Source organism: Leptodactylus fuscus, chromosome 1 (assembly GCF_031893055.1).
Source record: "Leptodactylus fuscus isolate aLepFus1 chromosome 1, aLepFus1.hap2, whole genome shotgun sequence".
Lineage (NCBI taxonomy): Eukaryota > Metazoa > Chordata > Amphibia > Anura > Leptodactylidae > Leptodactylus > Leptodactylus fuscus.
In genome coordinates this window covers 238,704,550-238,730,568 of record NC_134265.1, presented here as the reverse complement: position 1 = coordinate 238,730,568, position 26,019 = coordinate 238,704,550, and the positions used below count along the sequence as shown (strand labels likewise).

Genomic DNA, 26,019 nt, shown 5'->3' with positions numbered 1-26,019 from the left:
TTGTGTCATATTTTAACCCCTTCCTGTCACTTTTTTTTTTTTCTTTTCGCTTTTGACTGCCTTCCAAAACCATAACTTTGTTATTTTTCCATTCACAGAACCATAGGAGGGCTTAATGTTTGTGGGACAAACTGTACTAGAGCAGCCTGTAATAGAAGTAATGCAATGACATGCCCGGAAGCCTTCAATAAAGCACTATGTAAAACAAAACAAAACAAAGCCAAAAACATAATGTATTTGATATTTTATTTACAGCTTAATTCCTGACATCTTTTGCCAAAAAAAAGAATAAATCATTTTCATGTTCTTTACAGCAAATTATTCTCATCGTCAACAATATAATTAACAAAATAGGAGTGGCACAGCTTCTTTGGAAAGAGATTTCGCATAGACTTTCTTCTTTAAATAAAAGGTAACATAATAAACAAAATCACAGATCTGTCCAGTCTCTCTCGCCCTAAGGAACTGTACAAGGCAGCTATAGAATATTCACAGAAGCTCCAGAACGCAGATTTATTCCAGAAGTAGTTAAAATGCACCAATTACCTCTAGCCATGGTTCTTTGCACATCTTGGCATTGCACACATTGGTATAGGAAATGAAGGGCCAGGACACCCTGCCCCTCTCATAAGGAGAACAGTCACTTAGCAGATACCATTGAGTGACATACTGAAATGTAGTGTGTAGTGTGGCACTATGGCTCTGGAAACATGACAGAATTTCATGAACGAGATCACTACATGGAATTGCAAAAGACTTATGCTGTGGCAACTTCAAACGATTTTTTTTTTTCATAATTTCCTTAAGAAATAAAGAAAGTTGCCAAACACAAGTCATTTCACAATTGCACTAATGAGTTTTTTATTTTTTCCCCTAGGAGTCTTACTAGGCACTGCCATCGCCAATTGGCAGCAATGTTGTAATGAATGCATACAAAACAAAACAGCCAGTTAAAGCTACAAAGTCTGCCAAGTATCATGAACCAGTGCCAGTCCTTAAGTCACTACAGCTGTTCCATGATCTGTAGTGTGACAGACTGTGCGTGCTTTAAGTGTTCAACTGAATAAAAATAAAACCTGTTGGAAAATATCAGAACTTAGTGCCTGTGGTCCCAAACATTTATAAGTTATTAGCAATTTATAAGTCACATTGTTATGCCACTGTTCAATCATTTTGGGGTGCATTACTTTATTTCATCTGCAGGTGGCATTGCTGCTATTGACTTGGAACTATGCAGCCCATTGTTCCACATACAGGGCAACAGTGCCACCTGGAGGAAACAAGATATATTACACACACAAAAAGAAATGAATGATGCATCACAGAACTTCCAATACCTAAAAACCTGTTTACATTATGTAAACTATTTCATAAGGGGTTTGTTTTGCTCAATATGTATCAAGTGTTAAAAGCAAACATAACACATCACCAATAAACTTTATACTTTACACAAGATGCAAAATGTTTAGCAAGTTTGCCTAAATTGCAATGTCTTCGTTGAGTGTATAGTATGTGAGGATGATACATTTTCCCTGTAGTTTCTGGCAACTGATATACACTTCCACCACTGATACTGTATATTGGCCTAAGCAACTATTCCCAGCATCGGAAATATTTTAAATCAGAACTACTATAGTTCATCAGCAACACCACGGGCAGCATGGATATATATAATGGGTCGGTGCATTGCACTGCAGCTAGTCACAAAAATGCAGATCACATGGCACTTACATCAATTTAAAAAAAAATAGATTTTCATGCTAATGTAGGAGAGTGAAGGATGGTAAAGAGTTAAAGCCTGTAATACACTGAACAATATGCTCACTGATACTGGTAGAGACTGGTCTCATATAGTCCAGATGATGACGGATCATAATAACATTGCTGGTTAACTTCATTTTATATGAGGTTAAAAGTAAAGTCATCTAATGTATTTCCACAGTTCCACATGAATATACTTCAGTGCGCATCAGTCTGCCATCTACACATAACCTACACTCCACATAAACAGCAATTCCTTGAGGCGCTTATATTGTAAGAACTGTTACATTTACACATAGAAGTGATACCATAGTACACATGCTGGAAAGCAGAAAATTCATATTTCCCACCAGTGAAGAATGGGGAAACCACAGGAGGTCTCAATTTACACTAAAACAATATTTCTATAATGGAAAAACTATTCTGATAGCCGATTGAAGGGAACTTTATTAATATAACGTGAGCTTTAAACAACTTTTCATAAATGAATGCATGTGAATATATCTCATCAAGGAGATCTTCACCTGTTTTCCTTCTCTTTATCTTCAAGCTATTTACTTAAGATTTTATCTCCGTAGCCAGCCTCACACACGCAATTCTACAAAGAACAGAGGGGTGAATAGGAGGCTGCTGCCAACTGGTTAATTTATCTCTGTGCACCTGTAGCCTCTTATCTACAAGATAACAGTGTTAAAATAGCTCAGAGCAGCAGAGTGTAGCAGCAGCAATTTGAGTGTCCCTTCCAACAGCCTCTTTCACCCCCTCCACTCTTCATAGACTTACATGTTGAAAGTAAAAGCCTGAAAAGGAAAATAAAACATTCGTAATATATCTTATATAAAGCTTCTTATATTCACTCATACTATAAGTTTATGCAAAGTTGTTTGTAACTAAAACTATACTATGTATAGCTTTTACAGAAAGATGGAACAAAGCTACCATTGTTGCAGTCAATAACTTGCCTGCAAAAATACTGACTAAGGCGAAGACACCACGTTGCGGAAATGCAGCTTTTTTGTTGCAGATTTTGTTGCGGTTTTTTGAGCCAAAGCCAGGAGTGGATTGAGTAGAAGGTAAAAGTATAAGAACTTCCTATATATTTCTCATTTCTTTTATAGCCACTCCTAGGTTTGGCTCAAAAAAACGCAGCAAAATCTGCAATAAAAAGCTGCGTTTCCACATTCTGGGGCCTCAGCCTAAATGAGCTTCAGACTGACAAGGAACCTGAGAACAAAGAGTTAAAATATTTTAGAGCATTTCCTTGGCGTGCTGTAATGAAATGACACTGAGCTATTTTCTCCATTAAGTGTCTAATTAGGGTTTGTCCTGATAAACTTCAATGCAGCTTGGAAGAGTTTCAGGATCATTACATTCCTCTGTCGAAACTCGTCATCTGTCTGCAGAGTTTTAATTAAGAATGTGGTTTTACACTCAAGAAGCACTCCAAGAGCAACTCAAGAGGTGTTTAGGACAAGTAGATTATTATATTACGATGGTGCCTTCAATTATAGGAGACCAGGCTTTCGGTCAAGACACATAAAGAGCTGTAGTCTGAGAATGTCTCTTGCCATGGGTTGTGGATTTACGGCAAACGGCTAAGTGACATAAAGCAGGTTCTACATATATGGGACCATCACAAGTACTATGGAACTCCTGTTATGTCTCCTAAGGTGACATCTGGCTGTTCCTAGTTGGACATGCTGATACAGTCCAATTATTGATGGGAAGGGACACACCTCTCTGACAATTTCTATAAATACCACAATCCACAAGAAGTTATTTTACGTGGTTTACAAGCATTTCTTAAGACAAATCAGGAGTGATCACAGGCCTCTCTGTCTCACAAGTCAATACCATTTCCATTACCATATATCAATCTTAGCTCATTACAAAGGGAGTGTTAACTAAAACTGTCCACTCACAATACATGTGTATTGGTGATTTCAATAAATTCAGCTAGCCATATAATGAGCTCTATTAGAAACTTAGTAGCCACAATATATACAATCACTACATAGCAGTGTATATGATACAAGAGGAAATGTTTACCTGCTGCAGTAAAGCTAACCCCATATACACAGCACCAACTAGTTAAGGGTTCTGTATTGGTATATAGTAGTGCAGGGATACAGATTATATGTATGTATATGTATGTTTGCTGTACTTGCGCTATGTTCACACTGGCACTGCCTCTGTTGTTATGGTCCATTGGAAGAGGAGAACAACAGAGAGGCAGACCACTAGAATAACGATTACACATAGAGCCAATCTGGTGTCTGTTTTAAAACAAACCTGTACGGAGGATATTTTCCTCCACCAATTTTCAGCAGAAACTGCGAAAGTCTGCAATAGAAGCTCTGACCCAGATGTGAACATAGCCATAGGAATGTTATTGTTTGTGATTATGTAACAGCAGGTAGGGAAGCTCAATTTTTTAAAATAATCTGTGTAGAAACCCATTTAATGTTTAAAAAAAAACAAAACAAACTTATTGGTGAAGTGCAGAGGCTGCCATTTAGGTGGATGCATCATTCATTTATAAATCTAATAATGCAAAGTAAATGACTAAACCTGGTCATAGACGTTTAAGGCACTGTTCATGGTGACAGCTAGACTCTAGTGATATTTTGGATTCTAACTTGCTCATTTTGTTTTCCTGTCATGATAACGGCAACATGCAAATCTTACATAAGATCATAAGAAGTACATGAATAAACATGTTAATGAAAGAGTTGGGGATGACGTTTGTAGACCAATATATGGAGAGGTAATCAATACCCATTGTGGCACTACCCCTTCAAGTGCCAATGAAGGGGCCATTATAGGATGAGAGCAACAGACATTAAGAGCAATGTAACTGATGCAGACTGAGCACTGTCCATCCCCATTCACTCTAGTGTAAAAAAATATGATCAAAGCTTTTTTCCTACCATGTTACTTTTCTGACAGAAGAAAAAGTTCTACATGCAGGACTTTCTGTTCCATTACAAAAGCAAACATACAGGACAAAAGAAAGCACCCATGATGTTTTCAAATTAGATTGAATGAAAGTGGAAGCCATACAGATGGGGCTCTGTGTGCATCCATCACTCTATTGCCTATGACAGATCAGCACAACGGACATTTATAACAGTAGTGTGAACAACTCCTAAAGGTCAGGCCTGCAAAAAGCAGTGTCACATAAACCTCTCTCTCAGCTTTCCTGCAGGGTTTTATTATTGTACTCCTCTAACTTGCAATTGGCCATAGAGTAGATGTAATAGTGCTGACTACTTGCAAATTGGCAGTAAATTACAAAAGAGGAACCTGTCCTTTTGGCCGATTAGCCAGCCTCCATATTAAAGCATGGTAGAAATGATAAAACTTATGGTTGTATTTAAATGAACTCCAACATGTAAGTTCAGTCATGTCATTCATAATCCTGATAGTGCTAGAACCAGCAGAGGTAAATGATAAAATAAGAATGTGCAATTTAGTTTTTCGCTTTAGAATAAGATATGACAGAACCAGTAGGACACTTAGAAGTCGGATTAAGGCACAAAGCTTTGAATGTAGAAATGCAGGATAGGTGCTGTCATATGTTATTCTCTGCTTTATAACTATAGACTCTGTACAGATTAGGGGCAACCACTTCCTTCTTCACCTATTCAGATTTTAGGGCAGGAGGGAGCCAGCTTGTTTGGCAAGTTCCAGTTTTTGTTCTGCATAGGTTGGCTGCTGAGCTGCGGAGGATGAAAATCTTCCAGAAGACATCTCTTCTCATGCTGGTTTTCTTAAGAAATGTGTAATGACCACTGAAGAATCTGACCTTTTCAATACCACATTGCACTTTTTTGTCATCAAAAATATAAAATGTAATATTTTTTTTGCACTGTCTTCTTAGTCTTCACACATGACTTGATGCCATCAATTCAGGCAATGTTCAGCAGGCTTCCAGTCATACCATAACCCAGGAGCCATATAGATATACATATATTTATATATATATTATCTTTATATTCCTAGAATTCATGAATCCAATCGCAAACTCCAGGCTTTTCAAAGTGCAAAAAGTTCAGAGGGTAAGTGCCCCCCGCACATTTTAAGTCATATTTAGTTCGAGCCTCAGCCACTGTAAACCCTGTCTAGTGTAGTGTACCAGTTCAGTCATAGTGCTGTTTAGCGCCAGGGGACAGACCATTGCACTGAGATCTGCAAAAAAATCTGAAACACAGAAGACAGCGTGAGAACATGCAATGGTGATGAAAAGCATGTATACACCTATACAGTATATGCCATCTGATGAGAAAGTAAATGTGTGTGAGAAAGTAAATGTTTATACAGACTTATGTAAACTAGGAGAGTCACAAGCTGCACTTATTTTAGGTAGGATGTGCAACTCTGTTTAAAAGGATAAACTTGCCTTAGATCCACCAGATACAAGTTGTTCAGTGCGTTTATATACATGGCTATAAAGGTTTCCAATAACATTCAAACATGTAGAAAAAAATGTCAGAACTGGAGCTATTAAAAAAAAAAAAAAAAAAAGTATATGATTATTTGGGATGAGCTTTATCTGGGGTAAAGTGATCCCTTGGAAACTTCTCAAAGGCTTGACATAAATGATCAGTCCTTAGGATAGGTCATCAGTATGAGATCTGTGCAAGTCTGGCATCCAGCACGGGGTGGGTGTACAGAGCCGGAAGAAGGAGGATCTTTGCACTGTGCATGGTTGCTGAACAGTGCAGAAAACATTGATCTGATCTGTGGTGGTGCTGGACCCGCACCAATCTCATTAATGAGATATCCTAAGTCTTTACAAAGCCTTAGAGAATCCCTTTAAGAATATAAACTAAAATATCATCAAGTAGGATGGCTAACATGTATACTTCTCCTATATTGGTCACATACACTTTTAAAACTACATTGTACCTTTATTTTTCTTTGCAAGCACATCAGCTTGTTCCCATATGTCATAGGCATAGAGGAAGTAGGAAGTGATATTGACATAAGATGAAGCTATCTGGTGTATCATCTGGGGGATGGTGACTGAAGGATTCTGTCCTCCACTATTGCTGGCAATGGACCCTGGCTGAGATCCACCAGAGCTGGCAGGTGAAGGTGTTGGGGACATAGGAGAAGGCGTACCAGTACTTCTACAAGAAGAAGAAGAAAAAAAAAAAAAGTTATCCAGTTTAGACATCAACAACTCAATTGATCTATTCCATTACAAAAAAAAACATACTGTGAGGTCACTGGAGTCTCACTGCTGGGACCCACCGTGATTACCATGTAACTAGTCATTTCTAAATTCAAAAACTAAAAGGTATCAGAATTCTGGGTTTCCACCAAAATCCTGGCGCACATGCTTTCAACCATATTTGTGTGTTTTACATTTTTCTTTTTTAAACACACATAAAAAGAGATTTAATGACAAAGTAACATGAAAAAGCCCAAAAAGTGTGCAAAGTTGGATAACTTATTAGAGTTGTAAAATTAGACCAGACAATCTAAAGGTGCATGAAATTATCACTGAGCAAGGGTGCACTTTAGACTGTCTAACCTATGCTTCCACAGTCTATATGTTACATAGGATTACTAAATCAGTGTGTCTCCTTTGTTACCCTAAATACTGTAGACCAGGCAAGAACTTCTTAATTTTAGAAATGATAACCTATCAGCTTAACACAAGTAAGTGTAGTCTACATTAGACAAAAATATAACAATGCAAAAGCCATTGTGAAACCAAGAATAGGGTCAGGATTGATAGAGTTGTACAAAAATAGGCAGGTTTTCTGTTCACTAATGGAATAATGCTTTTGAGCTGGTGTAATGAAGCCAATTACCAGTCACAATATAGGGTCTCTCCAGAAAACTGTCTTGGGGTAAGTTCACACAGGGTATTTTGGTCAGGATTTTGGGGCTGTATCCATCTCAAAATCCTGACCAAAATGACAGCTCCCATTGAAATCAATGACTGGTCAGCTTTTTTTTCCAGGAGCTGTTTGTTCCGGCTCCCAGAAAAAGAAGCGACATGCTCATTCTTTCAGGCGGATTCGCCTCGCGACATCCGAGTGAAGACACTCCCTCCTGACTAGGCGCATTCATTTGGGCCTAATCCGGAGCGGAGTGCGCAACTGAATGCCGATGCACTGCACCGGCATCCAGTCACAGCTACCCGTATTTTGGTCCGGAACCTGAGACTGCCTCCGCCTCAGGTTCCGGACCAAAAAACCCCGTGTGAACTTACCCTAAGCCTATCAAGGCAGAGCTTACACTCTGGAGAACAAGAGCCATACCAAGCTTTCTGGTATGGGTTATGGTTAGAGATGAGCGAACACTCTTCGGATCAGCCGATCCAAACAGCACGCTCCCATAGAAATGAATGGAAGCACCTGTGACGCTGACTTTGCCGGCGGCCGGCCGGTGTCACAGGTGCTTCCATTCATTTCTATGGGAGTGTGCTGTTCGGATCGGCTGATCCGAACAGTGTTCGCTCATCTCTAATTATGGTTTTTCAGGTGCTCTGATAGCAAGGGACACTGCATGTTATTTTTTTGGTCTTGCACAAGTAGTTTAACAATGTATTTCAGTGCATGAATAAAAAAATCTGTGTAAGGTTAATCTGAAACCTGATATCTGTGTAGAGTTGAAAATCTTCAACCATCGCAACCAACACAATCCCAGGAGCTGACTAATACCCCACATTGTCATATTATATATCAATATCTGTGGGAAATGCATAACAGAGTTGCTCTGGAATTGCAGAGATGCTTCTAAGGGAAGATAGATGAGCAAGTGGTGGGCTAATGGACCACAGAGCTTATGTAAATGACCAGATGGACCATCTTATGAAGTATTAGAAATCTAAGTTAAGTTAAAAAAGCTTCACTTACCTTGCAATACATGGGGAAGGTGCCTGAGCAGCTCTGGATGAACTCTAGTATTAAAAAAACATGAAAAAATACATGAAATAAAATACACAGCAAGTTGCAATAACAATTTTGCACCAAAACATTATTAAAAAAATTTTTTGTTTAGAATGAAAGTATTTTACCTTGAAGTGTTCCCCAAGAGTGCGGGAATACTTTAACGCAGTGTCTTTTTTGTAGCGAAACATTGCCATGTAGAGAACGGACTGGCAACGCATACTATATGTCAAAAAGAAAGAAAATAAAAAGGTTGGCATTTAGCAGTCACATCAAGCTCTCACAATGTAAAAATATAAATATTCATAATATTACATACTTACCATAAAACAGCAAATGATTTTTCATAAGCAGGGGCTAAACTATCAGAGAAGTTCTTTAACTTCATAATAAACCTATGGGATATGAAAGATGGCAACATGAGGCTTAAAGGAAATTGTGACCAAAAATTCATTTTTGGTCTTATATTTAAAAAAAATTAAAAAAAAACTTAAAAATTTGTTTAAGTTTTTCCTTGAAAAATACACACACACACACACACATTATATATATATATATATATATATATATATATATATATATATATATATATATATATATATTTTACAAAAGTACTACATCTTGCAATTTTCACTCTGGTCACTAAGCATAATAATAAACTGTTCTTTAGGCTAAGGCCCCACGGGCCATATACGCAGCACTAAAGCGCTGCGGGAAGAACCGCTTTGTGATCGCATTGCGGTTCTTTCCGCAGCGCTTTAAGAGAAAGAGTTTTCCTCTGCGGACTTTCTCTTAACATTATAATCTACGGGAAAGCCTCCAGCGTTTCCGCAGATATAATTGACATGCTGCGATTTGCAAATCCGTAACGGCTTCGCATGAATCCCATCCCCTTTGCTTGCACTGTAAAGCGCTGTGATTTTTCCTGCAGCGTTTCCGCCGCGGGCAAAACGCGGTGTTTACGCCCAGTGGGGCCCCGGCCTTAGGGTGTCTTCTTTGCAGCAATCATCTCATTTACATCACAGACAAGGCAGGCAGTATTACAATAGAAGATAGCAACATTGACTCATCATTGCATCCACTAGATACAACAGATAGTGTTGCAGTTTATCTACTCCCCGTCCCTGAACTGAGCATGTCAAAAGAAAAAAAAAAAAAAAACCCTCTCAATTAGTTGACTTCAGTCTATTGCTGCCTAGCATCATGACTAGGCTGCAAAGCATATTACTAAATTGATGTTGAGACAACAAAGTAGGGAGGGGGAAGGAAACACTGCCTTTCCCCCTAACCTCACATCTCCTGGCTCCAGAACAGAGCAACTGTGGGCTCCCACTCCTCTAATGGACTGTATATGTGTGTAACTATTACTGATGCCAGCACAGTATTAGAATAAATGCTTCCTCAGTGGTGCCATTTCAGGATAGCAGTAATGCCTTTTCAGCTACAATATCCTATATAAATAAACTGTCATGCCAGACAGTAGCACTGCAGAAATGTAGCCATATACCCCCAGTACATGACAGATGTAGGTATGGTTTATTAGCCTAAACTTGAGACATATTTACTTACTTTATGAGATCAACGGTTTCAGCAAACATAGTGTAGGCAGACTTTGGCGCCTGTACATCTGCTTCCATTGCAATACCACACTCAATGAAAAACATGGCAGCATCCAGGTAGTTGAAAGATTTCCCAATCTTGTCAGACTACAATGAGAATTGGAAAGAAAGCAATAAAGCATCTAGGTGACATAAATGAAAGGGTAAACTTAACCCAGAAACTTTGGGGCAATCTGTAGGTTATTATTCTGGATTGTAACAGGAAACTCTCAACCGCCAACAAGTCTTTTAAGTATGTGTGACTACAAACTATATGTATTATTTGTGGGTTTCTTGGGTTCACTGCGTTAACAAGATCAATAAGAGTCTTTTTCTGTAAATAATCAATGAAGCTATTAGGAAGTTGTAGGCCCATAAGACAGGCTTGGTTGAAAATATGTGATCGATACCTCCTATTAACAACCCATGTAGCAAGGCATTCAAGGAAATCTCATCAGTGTCCTATAAGTATACTTTGGAACAAGTAGTATTTTCACTAAAACTTAAACTGCAGTTACAATCCGCTTCTTAGAATTCAAAGTTCCATAGGGTCAGGCTATAGTTCCTAATACATAGCACAAACTATACAGTTAATAGGGAACTGATGTCGGGGATTGGCTAATTTCTCACAGGAATGTAAACAGTGAAACGGGCAGGCTGCCAGGAAACACATGGCAAACAGCACCTATACCACACAAACAGCTTGTGAGGGGAACATTCTCACTGCATTAGTCATGGAAGAAAGCAGACTACATCCAAATCCCAAATGTATTAATGTATATGCATGTATTACATAGGATAGATAGAGCGATGAACATGTTAGTAACCTTCCAGAAAAGGCATGTGAAGGAGTCTCACACTGGGTACATTTTTGGAAGTATTTTAGATAAACAGTGTAAAGACACCTTTGCTTGCTTCAATCATGCATATGATAGACATTCTATGGTCATGAAAGCACTTCTAGGCAACAACTTTTCATCACAAAAGTGGTGGTGTAATTCTTTGGGTAAACGTCAAAAGATCCACAAATGGCTATGACTCAGTGGTCTGAACCCCTCTATACTTTACTGCTCTGTGTCTGTACTTTGTGACTACAGTTACAATTTTTAGCACAAGATCGACAAATCGCCACATATCTTATTTTTCAAGAAAAGCCTGTAAAAGGCATCCTTTAAAGTAATATATGAAAAAGCAACCATTGCATTTGCATGAACTTTGAAAACCGCCTTAACATGTCCATCTACAAAGATAAAAAAAAAAAACTGGGCAGATTAAAACCATGGTCTGGCTTCTGCAGATGACAGAACAGCATCTTTGCTCACATTAAGGGAGCCTTCACACGGAGTAAACGCGTGTGTATTTTTGCAAAATACACGTGTAAAAATAAGACTCCCATTCACTTTAATGATATTTTTTACACGTGTAAAAATACGCCTGTAAAATGTCGTTGAAGTCAATGGGAGTCTTATTTTTACACATGTATTTTGCAAAAATACACACGCGTTTACTCCATGTGAAGGCTCCCTAATACTAAAGTGAGGGTAAAGTGACGCTGATTCTGCCAGGATAACTCAGGGCAGAATCAGCGCTGATAAAAAGACTTCCATTGAGTTCAAAGGGTTCCATCTTCCCCACGTAACACATTGAAATCAATGGGAGGCTTTTTAACACATTGGTTTTGATGTGTTCCGCGCAGCAGACTAAACCCATTGAACTCAATGGGAGACTTTTTATCAGCGCTGATTCTGCCATGAGTTATCGTGGCAGAATCAGCGCCTCTTTACTCCGTGTGAATGCACCCTTACTGGTTTTTTTTTTTACCATTTGAAGAAAGTACCCCGCCTATTGGGTTTGTAGGCACAGTGGGGCGTATTTGTGAAATATCTCTAAATAAAAAGTTCTGCTGAAATTGTTTGCTATGGGCAACAAAGATTTTTTTTTTTTTTTTTTTAATTCAGTGTTGATAAGTTCCCCTATTGAGTCAATTTGGTCAGTAATCAAAGATCTATGAAAAAACAAGAGACAATGCACTCCTTCTCATGCTCCCCAGTTCCAGTCCCAACCAAAAGGGTCTCTTCAATTTCTTAGCAAATCATGCATATTTATGGTTGTCAGAAATACTAATTGCCACCATTTTAACTGGATTTGTGAAAAATGTAGGAGTAGGTTGAATAAATGTGGAAGCTTTGAGACTATACATTCTGTAGTATGATCACTAAATTTTGTCACTTAAATATCAACACTGTGCTATGATGAATCCATTAATCTTGGCAGTAAATCACTGGCGCCATATGTAGCCTCACATACAGCGTACACGTTAAAACACCCAACCACAGAAGAAGCACTTACCATAGCATCAGCTTTATGCTTCAGTTTTTTGGCCTCCTTCATATAATGTTCTGGTGAATGTAACCTGAAAAGTCAGAGAAGAGGAGGCATTTTTCAGAAAAGTACAATTCACAATAAACCTTTCAGGACACAACAGTATTCTCAGGGATATTTAACCAAGTAAGAATACAACACGTACTTTTCTTCAAACTTCAGCAGAGGTCTTGTTGGCTTGGCATTACCATTTGGCAAAGAAGGCACTGGGAAAGGGTTTGTGTTATTTTCTGTAGAACCCTGGAAATTTTCAGAAATTTAGTCCATAACTGTTGTAATAAAAGTACTAGCACTATAAGGTGTATTACAATTTCTTATCAAGCTATGAAATACCAGATCAACTATCTACACACACAATTCTATGAAAGTCTTAAACAACTATTTAAAGTGTCACTAAACTTCAGGACAACTTTTGGTTTTCTGGCAGTGTTTGTGTCATTAATACATTTTGTAATATACTTCTATATAAATTTTGCCTCCTTTCTGTAAAATCCTGCATTTCACTCTTTCCCTTGCTTCTCATTGTGTACAGAGTAAAGGGCTATGTGACAAAGTGAAGATGAGGTTGGAGAGGATCACTTCAGATGGCCATATCTAGGCTTTGGCATTTTAAAAGGGTAGAGATTTGATTGGTATAATGAAAGAGAAGATTCTAATCTTTCATATGACACTAGGTATGCAGAGAGATGACTGGTTGAAAATCATATAGGTTTTGGGATATTTATATGGGGCTATAGCTATACATATCCCAAGAACTTATCCAACTCAAGAAAAAAAAAACAGGCAGTTGACATCCAGCTGCTCAATCCACTTCTCCCCTGAAACCTGCAGTTGGGGGAGATTGGAGGTACCCATACACATTACATGCATCAAAATTGTCCAGTTCGGCTGAAACACATATAATGTTTATGGCCAGTTTAAAAGTGAATTCACATGTGGTAGATTTTGAGGACATTTCTATAACCGAAAATCAGTTTCTTTCATCTGAATGGGATTGTTTTCACAACAAGTGTGATGAATATGGTGGACACAGAAAAGTCTGCAAAATATCCTGCTGTGTGAATCCATCCTCAGGGCGGATTCACATCTGCACCCCGGCCTCCGCTTTCAGTTTCCATCTTCTGCCCAAGAAACTGGACAGGAGACAGAAACTGGCAGTCATTTTTCAAACCCATTCATTTGGATGGGTTTGTAAAGTGTCCGCCCATGAGTGTTTTATAATCACCGCGGCGAAAATTTTTTAATTTTTTTTGTAACTGGACACAAAGTCGGACATGCAGGACTTGTCTGGTTAAAGGAAAAAAAAAAAAAAAAAAAAAACTGTTTGCCGCGGAGAGCACAAAACGCTCACGGGCGCTCACAGGTGGACACAGTCTCCGCCTCCTGTCAGCTGAAGATGGAAACTGAAAGCGGAAACAGAGGCGCAGATCTGAACCTGCCCTCTCTGGATTGTACCACAAGTTATAGATACTAATCTGTTACAGAAATGGTTATATAAAAGTACGTCAGTATATATTTCAAGTACTGGAGCAAAAAAAAAAAATGCCAACAAACTTTGAAGTGTACAGTTTATCTATTTTTCAGAAAATAACTGATGTGGTTTCAGTCAAGTTGAAGTAATGCAGACAATATTCTCTCTAAAGCAGTATGTACCTATGCCTTATATTAAAATATGGCTGTGCATTTTGGGGGTTTCATCTTTGCACGTCTGCTATTTATCTATATCAGACAAGAATGAACAGCTAAGTAGTGTAGGTCACACATCAGTCAAGCTTAACATATCATTTGAAACCTTCTCGGAGACATCAGCACTCCTGCCCAGCATATGTACATTTAACACTTGTCAACATCAGCAAAATATACCAGATAGTAGTTGCAGCTGCAAAATCCCACAGTGGCAGATGACTGCGATTTGATCCATTACACAAACCTTGTTGCTCTTTGAAATTTGGGTATGCTTTTCTTCCACCTTCCTTTGTTTGTGAGTAGAAAGTTCTTTACTGCTTTTACTGCTGCTTGTGGTGGACTGCTGGCTACAGGTGCTGCTCTCGCTAGGTCTCCTTTTCTGTACCACCTTCTCAGGTTTCTTATGTGTGTGATGTGTGGGAGATGAGGCTTTCTGCTGCTGATGTTCCTTACAGATCTCCTCAGAAGATGTTTTAGGCACCCTGTGGGAATAATGGATTTAAAGTAAATTTATCGAAAGCAGAAAATAAAAGATTTTATATATCTAGGTTACCATTTAAAATGAGTAGAGTCTGAAAAATGGGACAGTTTAAGGTACCGTAAGTGCAAACCACCAGATGATCAGATGATCTTCAGCAAAAAATTACCAACCTCTCCTGTACTATAAACTTAATAATAGTACATGAGATAATAGAACAGATTTAATAATAATTTTGAACTAATGCAGGCATGCACAGGTTTCAGAAAGTTCAGTCAACACGATTCTCAACTGTTGCATGTGTCCTGAGAGAGGAGAAAGCCGCTTATTTTCTGAAACACGGCAGTAAAGGAAGACTTAGTGCCTCAAACTCACTTTTTCGTGGATGATTCTTTGTGGGCAGTAGAAGCCTTGGTCTCATTTGACAGCTTTAACTTTTTGTGTGTTACATTTTTCTCACCGTCTTCCACCTGTGAATGGAGGGGGAAAAAAAAAAGTGAGTCCCCGATTCTAAAACCACAAGAAGGCACAAAAGTAAATAAATGGAAATCAACCAATGTCTTTTAGTGATAATACTAATTTGGCACACACAGCCTGAACCTACCTTCTAACTTACTTTGTTTACAAAAAAAAAAAAAGTATATTTACCTAGATCACCGGCGCATTTTCAGATTTTCTGGTGAAATTCCATTTCCCAGAAACGGAATGTCACCTATACTACCCATCCCCCTATCATACTTACCTGTCCTCCTATTTGGATCTTCTGGGCAGGGATATCACTTCCTTCTGTGGGGCCGGGCTCCTCTTCTGCTTCACCTTTGCCAGCTGTACACCCCTGTGCAATAGAGTCGGCGTGCTGGCTACAATGCATGCTGGCAGTCCAGCTCTATCCAGGAACCAGCAGAAGAGGAGGAGCTGGCCCCACAGAAGAAAGTGATCACCCATGCCCAGAAGATCTGGACAGGAAGACAGGTAAGTATGATTTTGTGGGAGGGGGCTGACTTAGTTGGAAAGGCCTAGTAGTGGGTGGGCTAGCTAGGAGGAAAAGGAAGGAGAGAGAGTGAGAGAGGGATGTATTGCGAGTCAGCTCTGAATAAAGCGCAATGCATCATGATAGTTAACCAACTAAACAAGCTAACCAAGTAAACAAATGCAGAAGATGCCAGGATTTCCCAGAGAAATCCAGAAATCACTCAAAACAATGCTATCTGGTTGCACTTATTAACCCATTAATAGTACTAACTGACCTTTTTTGAAAAATATATTTTGCCCAGAAAACCCCTTTAAAGAACAGAATTATGTGATATTCCCTTGTTGCCTACACCATGTTTCATACCCAGGACCTATTAAGAGGGTAACGTATCCATAGTACCAATATTTAACAACCTTAGACAGCAAATGTCTGCAGTAAAAAGTTAAGGGGGCGTTCACACTACCGTTGGTGACCATCAGCAGTGTCCGTAGCTATTGTCCGTTACAAGATTTTAGCAACGGACACTCAGAAATCCATTAAAACTTCCATTCCAAGTCCGTTTTTTTCCAGTAGACAAAAAAAAAAAAAAAAAAAATCCTACATGAAGGACTTATGTCTTTTTTTTCTCAAACTGAGACCTTCATAACAGAATCCAACTGTAGTGTGAACCCTGCCTTAGATTTAGTAACCAAGTAACCAACATTAAGGGGATAGTAGTGGAGACTGGGCAACCAACCTACTGGCAGAGAATAATGAAAGAATTCCTTCACTTATTGTAAACAAAATCTGATCTTGTGGAGCAGTTCTGTAGGAATGAGATTTTAAAACGCTATGGATACATTTGTGCATGAAAGAAAAAAATAAAACAAACCCTCAACCTCATGTCTCAAAAAGCAACACTTTCAATTTACAACTTCTTCTATGTCCAGAGTTACATGATCTCTTCTCTCATTTCACCTGCACTGCTTGTGCTCAACTCTCTCCCCTTCCTTCTTCAACTTTCACTGCCTAGTTTGCATAAACATGTGCTTTAGGTGCCAGCAGCACACAGCTCTCTGCACATGCTCTGACACTTCTTCTGTTGGCCCATATAAGACCCTTTTGTGTGGATTTCCCACAAGACGCTATTTCTGGTAAAAAGAATGGTCTGTGCTTCTGCACAATGATAGAACACTGAACTGCAGATAGCATAGCGTGCCTAGCATAGGCTTGTTTGCAAAAGGGGAGAGGGAATGTCCAGTTTGTCTGAGGTCTACTATGATTGATTTTGCTGAGAACAAAACAGGGCAGCTTGCAGTGTATAGCAACACCTGCAAGCTGCACAAGACAGACTGAAATTTTTAATGCCAACTAGAGATGAGTGAGTACTATTTGAAACGGCCGTTTCGAATAGCACGCACCCATAGAAATGAATGGAGGCGGCCGGCCGCTTAACCCCCACGTGCCAGCTGGGTCCATTCATTCCTATGGGTACGTGCTATTCGAAACGGGAGTTTCGAATAGTACTTGCTCATCTCTAACATTGCCAACTAATCTGAAAAGTGATTCGTTTATTTAAAAAAAATATATGCAATGGGCAAAAAGAAAAAAAAAAAAAAAATCTGACAAAGCTTTCTATTACTTCTTCAGATAAGTGTCTCAATATGTCAAAGGATGGGAAAATTGTGCCCCTTCAGAATACATCTTAATAGACTGGTTCTGAAAAGATAGGTCATCACATCAGATCGGTAGCGGTGATCAGATATTTGCACAGTTCAGCATGCAACAGCCAAAGCCATGGTTCATTTGAGTGGTAGTTGTGTTGCTATAGTACAGCATGACCACTGCATGGTGTGTGGAGCAGTCTGCTTCCACCTCTATACACAATGCTATAAATAGCTGATCACTACCGGTAGTGGTGCAGAGTGTTGGGTGATCATTGACCAAATTCTAATGACTTATTCTAAGGCAGGGGTCTCAAACTTGCGGCCCGCGGGCCAACTGCGGCCCTCGGGACGAAAGTTTGCGGCCCCCGCGCAGCTCCCTGAATGTCCTGCTATAGTCATCTTTCGGCCGGCACACTAAGACACGCCTCCAATAGTCACGTGATGTCTGACATCACACACAGGTCCTTGAGTCTTAAACTTCAGCAGTACACTAGCTTTCCACTGTTATAACAGAAATAAAAGTGATAGGTGATCAGTGAAAAGCTAATACTGCTGAAGTTTAAGACTCAAGGACCTGTGTGTGACGTCAGACGTCACCTGACTATTGTAGGCGTGTCTTAGTGTGTCGGCCGAAAGATGAAGAGATGTAGTACTGAGAGGAATGTGAGATGGAGTGTATGTGTGTGTCAGTGTGTGTGTGTCAGTAACCTAGGGGCAGAGATGGAGGGGGGACATGAACCTGGGGTCACAGATGGAAGGGGGACATGAAAATGGGGGTAGATGAAGGGGGTATCTGAAATTGGGGCAGATGGAGGGGAATATGAAACTGGGGGCAGATGGAGGGTAGACAAAACTGGGGACAGATGGAGGGGGGACATAAAATGGAGCAAATGAAGGGGGATATCAAACTGGGGGAGAAATGGTGGGGGAGATGAAACTGAGGGTAGATGAAGGGGGGCACTTAAACTGGGGACACCTGGAGGGGGCATTAAACCGTGGGAGTAGCTGGAGGGGACCTGTCTACCTCTAGTTGTCCCCAGTTTATCGTCACCGTCCACCTACCCCTACAGTTTCATGTCTGCTTCTAGCCTCCTGAGTTTAATGTCCCCCTCTAGTTGCCCCCAGTTTAATGTCCCACTTTAGCTGCCATTAATTTATTGCCCCCCTCCAACTACTCCCACTGTTTAATGTCCCCCTCCAGCTGCCCCAGTCTCATATCCCCCTCTAGTTTCCCTGAGTTTAAACTGGGGCACCAGGAGAGGGACCTATTACTGTGGGGCAGTTGGAAGGGAACATTATAATGTGGGGACATATAGTGTACGGGTGACTGTAGGAGGATTATACTGTGTGGGGGCACATGAAAAATGAATAAGAATGGGTGGAGTCATCATAAAATTGGGCGGAGCTAAATTTGCTGCGCCGAGCATAGCTTGTGGAAAACCTGATGCGGCCCAGCCTCACCCAGACTCTACCTCCAGCGGCCCCCGTGTAAATTGAGTTTGAGACCCCTGTTCTAAGGTCATCAAAATCAACTCTTGGACATCTGGAGTTAGGGAACTGGATTGGAAGACTGTGTTAAGAACATCTTACAAAGAATATAATTTCATAAAAATTAAATTATGAAAATCGGAAATGCCATTTCTATATTCTCTCAAGCATATTCAAATACTTGTGGAGAGGAATTTCAGTAAACACACAATGAAACTGTCATACTAAAAAAAATATTTGATGCAGAATGTTATTTACCAAAGGAAATAAAAGCCAACTGGTGGACACAAAATACTCAAACATTTCATTGGTAAGACGTTTATATAAGTAATGATAGGATTAGATGTGACTGAAAGCTAGAAATCCTCAGCAAATTTGTGTGGAGAAAATCCATGACATACTGAGGATTGGAAAATGAACAGCATGCCCTACAATCTTCACGGATTTCTTTGCACCATGTGAGCGGGATTACAGAAAATCTGTTTACTTGTAGTAAAAATCCACAACAACTGAACATATACACTATAGTTTCTGCTTCAACCTTGACACCGAATTGAATCTGTGCTTACAGGGAGCCAGTCACATGGAAGATGCAGCGTAATCTGAAGGCAGCATGTTAACGAAGAGCATAACCAGTCATTTATCCCACTGAAATCTTTGCTTTGGTCTTATTTGTGATGTACAGCCTTTCCTCTACAACTGCAGATACATAGCTGACTGTTCTATTTGACAATCCTAGTATTGCTTTAACATGGGACATAACAAATCCTGCTAATCCAGTAAATAATTCCATTATGGATTATCATGAAATTGCCGACTAGTACAGTACTAGACTTGCAGCGGTCAGTGATGTAAAACTTCAGCATGAGTACTCCAGTTAATAAACTGCCAAATGACTCCTGTCGCTAACAGAACGGTGACTACAGCTCTGGATGATTATGCCATCCATAATAACCTTAAACAGTCGGGTATGTTGTCGCCATGTTTGCCAGTCCTGGAAACAATTTGTTTTTGAAAGAAGGAAACACAAGTTCCTCTCTTCCTGCATTTACCTTAGATGCAATTCTCAGCACCTAGTCTTATTTTCTGTAAGCAGATGTAAGTGGATAACAAATACAGTAAGCAGTACGTAAATATGTTGTACAGATTATGCATAAACTTGCTATGAGTGAAGATAAAAAAAATAAAACTTTTGGTAAAGAGTTTAGCAAAAGTTACTATAACTGTATCGAAAACTTTCCACAGCTCTAAATCTTCACCTCTCTCTGGTAAAATGTGGCAGAAGCAAGAACTATGTATAAAGCATCCTTGGCAAGAAAGACTTCCACACTGCTCACACAACAGCCAGAGAACTCACACTCTTAATTCACCACATACACAGAGTTGCTCCCTGATATTGGTGACATATTCTGTAGATTAAATAGATGCTGTGTACAGGTAGCATCATTACCTTTCTCTTCTTGTGCTCCTTGCTATGATTGTGGGTCTTCTCAGACCTCTCCTTGTGATGAGCATTGTGACGGTTCACCTTCTTACTCTTGGACTCACTTATTTTACCAGATGCTCCGGGGATTCTAGAAAGCAGTGCCAATTCGATTTTGACAACCAGAGCTATAGATTTATGACTGCTCTTCACTGGTGGAAGCAATCTGTCCCCTATGGGTAATAACACTTTGTCCCTGTGACAGTCCTCACGCACAACAACAGCTGGATGAGATGTGTTAGTCCTGTGCTTGGTTTTGCTTTCAGTGTGCACCTTTCGGCTAGGAGAGGTTAGCTGGTGGGCAGGGGCACTCTGATGTTTGTCTGTCTGAGTACTTGGACACTTTTTGGTGCTACCACTGTGATGAGAGCTCTTGTGCTTCTTTTTTTCATTTGGATGTGCAATGCTTGCATTTGGTTCCTTGTATTCATTTGATTTGGTTTTAATTTTCGTTTTCACAGTTGGCTTTTCTTTGGAGGGCTGATCTCTGGGCCTGTATGGAGCAGGCTCACTTTCCACAGTAAGACCACCTTTTGGCTCCTCTTGAAAGGAAGCCTTCACAGGCCTTCGAGGATGTTTTATACCAACAGTATGCCTGGGAGTAACAGTTTCATTGGCTATGGGGGAATCTGGAAAGGTGGATTTGTTCGGGATGTCTTCCTGAGAAGTCCAAAGAGCAGGTTTGTGTTGAGGTTCAGTTTTTGGAGATTCATGGGGAGGTGGTGAAAGGCAGTCATGTTCCTTACTCTCCCAATGGCTTTCTTGTTCATTACCTCCAACATTATTATGGTTCTCAGCTAGAGGTGCAGGCTTGACCAAGAAGTTCCCCAACTGCCAAATTCCAGTAGATGAAGAGTCGTGCTGCAATAGAAGCAGCAAATCATCATACTCAATATCAAAAGGGCATATAGGTCCTATGTTGAATTAAGTTAAAAATAAAAAAAAACATAATTCATGTGTCCCAGAGATTCAGCCATTGTCCAACCACCCCCTTCCCCAGCCATGACTTAAAGGCCAATGTCCAGAGCAGGAGCCTCCCTACTGTGTCCTGTCTGCAGAAGTAGCCTGTCACTAAATAAAGATTGAGCAGATAAATATGACATAAACCCCTTTTGTTCTCTGCAAATCTATTCATAATCATAAAGAGGCGGGGAAAAACATTTTGCCATAGTCTTTTGGGGACTTCTTTCTATTGTGTTAATTATGTGGTGTAAATGACATGCTAACTTTATTCTGCAGGTTATTAAGATTATGACTTTTTTTTTTTTTTTTTTGTAAATGTAGATTGTGAGCCCTACATAGAGCTCACAATGTACATTTTTCCCTATCAGTATGTCTTTGGAATATGGGATGGAAATCCATGCAAGCACGGGGAGAACATACAAACTCCTTGCAGATGGTTTTTTGCCCTTGGCAGGATTTGAACACCAGGACTCCAGTGCTGCAAGGCTACAATGCTAACCACTGGGCCACCATGTGGCCCCGGTTATTAAGATTATGACTGTACAAAATTTACATTTTTTTTAAATTTCAGTTTACAATATGATGTACACAGGAATTACTGATCAAATTTTATTTATATATATTTATTTTAAGGAGGTAAAACAAAAAAAACTATTATTTTGCCAGATTTTTGTTTTTATGGCATTCAGTATGCAGGATAAACTGTGTCAATTGTTAAGGCACAGTTCAATGGGAGTAAAAATGCAGAGTTTAAATTTTAAAAAGTTAAAAAGGGGTATTCATAGCTTAAGAAGTTCCATTCATTTCAATGGGAGCACTGGAAATAGCCAAAGTACAGCGCTCTACCATCTCCAAGACTCCTGTTGAACTGAATAGAGTTTAGCCCAGCCATCTTGAAGAATCCATTCAGAACAGCAGCCAAAACCCCACTGTTCTCCTGATTGGAGAGGGACTGAGTGGCGGATGCCTACTGATCTGCAAGTTAGCTCATATCTCAGATCTCCTCTAGTATAGAGGAAAACTTCTTGATGTGAACACCCCTTTAAATGGAAGTTATTATGCTACTGGAGTTTTAGGAATACAAACCTGGTAACCTCAGTCCCATTTGAGGTGCCATTCAGCCATTAGTTTTTATAACATTTATTCTGCCAGAGAGCAGCGTCAGACAGATCTATGACCGCCCTTGGTGCATGCACAGGATGCTGATAAAGCAGTGGACAGTACACATCTTTTCATTGCGCATGTGTTGGGAGCTGGTAAAAATGTGCTTGGAGCTCAGCTCCTATAGACAAAGTAAATATGCTGCTGAGAGGCACAAAGAATGGGACTGACATGTTAACATGAGACATGTTGCTGGTTAGGGGGCACCTAACGCTGACGACCATTTCCCTCTAAAGAGTATTTTAGTTCTAAGTCTAAGAAAAATAGCATATTTTAAAGTAAAGCAGAAGTTAGAGTACTAGTAAACAACAGGTAATAACATCTTAGATATTGTCCCAGGAAAAACCATGGTAAGGTTCCAGTGATAACCGATCACAGAGTTCAAGAAGTCAAACCTACAGCGACTACTTTCTTTTTAACAAGGCGTATATTCATCAGACAATGCCTTGAAGGGTATGCATATTAGTAGACATAACTAAACCTAGAGTATTACCAATGGACTAGGAGACCTCTGTGGTGGTGGTACTTCACTGTCACTCGAGCCACTGTCACTTTCTGAATCTGAAGAGCTGTCTGTCTCGCTTCCTTCCGTTTCCATGCCGCTGGAATGTGCTGAGGCCACACTGTCCACATGAGACTGCACAACACTGACGAACAAATGAGACAAATATAACACCTTCAGATGATATACACATGCCTTATACATAGCTATATGGTATATAACACAAAAGGATCTGAACTGGTAAAAGTTTTGTTCAATAATCACTTGATATCCTGTGCTTATAAACAAGGACAGCATTTATTGACAAACTAGCTATTAAGGCTCCATGCACACGGTCGTGTGCTTTGCCAGTGTGCTAGGCTAGGTTATGCCGACCTATTCTTTTCATATGGCTTCATACATGACTGTGAATTATGACAGATCTGTGTGAGGGACACAAGCCCAGTGGCAAGACTCATGACAGTTCCTAATCTTGGGCGTTTTGTAGTCCAGGCTTATTAATGCAGTTTTCTCACAGACTGACTGTGGATTTAAGCGCAATACCGTCGTATAACATAAGTTAACTTGTTTCACCTGAAATTGCCTATAACAACTAATAATGAAAGTCAGCATTATCACTGTTTTTATCTTTTCTATCAAAATCCTACATATTCCATTTAACCCTTACCAATACAACCCTGTCTATTAAATTTAAGACCCACTTGATGTTAAACAAAATATTAAAAAAAACAAAACCCAAAACCTACTGTCTCATTCAGAGCAGTAATGAACACCGTGAACATCTGCTATAACTAAACATTCCATATTGGAGGTATTGCTGGGGGTAACTGTTCCATCGCAGACACATGAGTCACTGTCTGGTACAGCATGTTAAAAGGTATTTAATCTCCATACTGCCAAGGAGCCAAGAAGAAACATGACAAGGTCCATGACAGCATTTCCACACTGAGCACATGTGAAAGACGACTCCAGAGATGAATTATTACGAGTGCAACAAATTTATATTTTAGGTCTTATGAAACCTAAGAGTTAGGAACCAGAGTGATTCAAATTAATGCATGTTCTTATATGAAAAAGTTCCTAACTTAAAAGGAACAGAAAGAGGGACAACATTTGTGGTGTAACATACGCCATGCATCTAACCCTGTCCATGCCCCATTGGACTCCAACCAATCCACCAATTGCACCTATTCATTTCTATGGACCCATGAACATGCTGTGTTTTTTTTGTTGTTGTTGTTTTTTTTTTAAAAAAACTGCATGTGTGGGCAGTAAACCAGAGACAAAAAATTCAATGCAGGTACTATTCCTATCAGTTTAAAGACTTGGGCTCTGATATTAAAGTGTTTGCAGCAGGCCCATCCATGTTTTTCATGGATTCGGACACCTGTAGTGCATGAAACCACTCTGGCTAGGACAGCTAAACCACATCGGACAGCTGGAAAATGGAAAGGAATTTAAGGCAGAAGTGCGGCTCAGGTTTGTCTTCATTTCGGTGTTATGAGCGGCCCCTTACTAAGCACAGTTCTCCTTCATTTCATGCACACAATGTAAATTGCATGCGACTTTCTGTACCTTTTCCATAGTCAAATCTACCCCACTGCGTATTGTCACAAACTTTCAAGAAAAACTAAGTGAGAGTAATACATTAGTATGTGCATGGCAAAGTGTATATTTTTATGATAGAAAATACATGCAGTACCTTGATGGAGCGGAAGAAGAAAGTGGTTTTTCAGTGACCTACACACAAAAAAAACAAAACTTTTTTTAAAAAACCAAAAAACTAAATTTTTCACCAATTTTTTTTTTTTTTTTTTTTTTTTTTTTGAGGGTGGGGATTGGGGGAGATGCAGTTAGGCTGACACTCATTTCTCTAGGAGATTTATTTGCATCAGTCACCTAATTCTCTACATAGGCAGGATTACAATGACAGGTGTCATCTATATATGGAGACCACTTTTAACAACAGGTGAAAGACACTACTTCTATTCAGTACAGTGGCCTCTGCACTGGTAACAGGGCATGTCTAGAAACCTCTCCCACAGACTTTAAGGCTGGGTTCACACGGGGGGGTTTTGGTCCGCATTTTGACGTGGAATCTGGCTCAAAAAACCCGCCTCCCATTGAATTCAATGGGTTCCTTTTCCCACGGCGCAACATTCCCTCCCAAATAGGTCCATTCATTTGGGCCTAATCTGGAGCGAAATGCTGCAAATGGATGCCGATGCACTGAATCGGAATCCAGTCGCGGATAGCCCTTTTTTGGTCCAGATTCTGAGGCAGCCTCCGTGTCAAAATCTGGTCCAAAACCCCCCCATGTGAACCCGGCCTAATGAACCATGTAGCTGTTCGTAAAGCATCTCCCTAAAGGCTATTAGCAGAAACTCATGATAGTAGTCCCTATAAACATGTACAGAAAACAGACTACAAAATCTACTATCAGACATGAAAAAGATTTATATTAAAAAAAAAAAAAAAAAAAGGAAATTTCACAATTTGGTTTCAATTCGTAAAACACAACAGAGAAGTAAAAACTGCAGAATGAATAAAATAGTCTAAATAGATTTGTACGCTCACATGAAATTGCAATTTTAGCAAATAGAAGTTTTTTTTTTTTTTTTTTTTTTTTAAAGCAGGTATCAGGCTGAGAGCAGGACTGTTTGTAAAGGTTTGCTGCCTCTGAAGGTAACAAAAATGATGTCTTTCACTGATGGCAAACTAATATCTTGAACGTTAAATATAATTTTAATATTCATATTTTTTATATAAATTTATAAGGCAATTCTTGATGTTTTTGACTTACCTCTTCCTCCTCATCATCATCATCACCACTGTCTTCACTGTCGCTGATCTGGAGGTCATCTTCCAACATGCTAAATCCAAAAAGAAGTTTTATTGTAGATTAGAAGACCCACAAATAAACTTATATTGCACAAGTAGTAAAGAATGTGCATATTGTCTACTACTGTTTAAATAGGGACCTGTTGAAT

The 26,019-nt window shown here is 39.5% G+C and overlaps 1 protein-coding gene across 2 annotated transcripts in view; it reads right to left on the bottom strand.

The window, feature by feature from the left end:
• Nucleotides 1-232: 232 nt before the first annotated feature.
• The window catches only part of AFF1 (ALF transcription elongation factor 1), a 98,272-nt gene continuing 72,485 nt past the window's right edge, over nucleotides 233-26,019 (bottom strand). For both annotated transcript variants that reach the window (XM_075284620.1, XM_075284628.1), the window contains exons 8-21: nucleotides 25,833-25,902; nucleotides 24,732-24,769; nucleotides 23,021-23,174; nucleotides 20,371-21,264; nucleotides 15,189-15,283; nucleotides 14,580-14,817; nucleotides 12,795-12,889; nucleotides 12,617-12,680; nucleotides 10,239-10,375; nucleotides 8,993-9,064; nucleotides 8,798-8,891; nucleotides 8,637-8,680; nucleotides 6,673-6,896; nucleotides 233-5,964 (exon numbers count right to left, since the gene is read on the bottom strand). In XM_075284620.1, coding sequence (XP_075140721.1) covers nucleotides 5,843-5,964; nucleotides 6,673-6,896; nucleotides 8,637-8,680; nucleotides 8,798-8,891; nucleotides 8,993-9,064; nucleotides 10,239-10,375; nucleotides 12,617-12,680; nucleotides 12,795-12,889; nucleotides 14,580-14,817; nucleotides 15,189-15,283; nucleotides 20,371-21,264; nucleotides 23,021-23,174; nucleotides 24,732-24,769; nucleotides 25,833-25,902 — 2,341 coding nt within the window. In that variant the 3' untranslated portion in view covers nucleotides 233-5,842. The remainder of the gene's footprint in view (nucleotides 5,965-6,672; nucleotides 6,897-8,636; nucleotides 8,681-8,797; nucleotides 8,892-8,992; nucleotides 9,065-10,238; nucleotides 10,376-12,616; nucleotides 12,681-12,794; nucleotides 12,890-14,579; nucleotides 14,818-15,188; nucleotides 15,284-20,370; nucleotides 21,265-23,020; nucleotides 23,175-24,731; nucleotides 24,770-25,832; nucleotides 25,903-26,019) is intronic.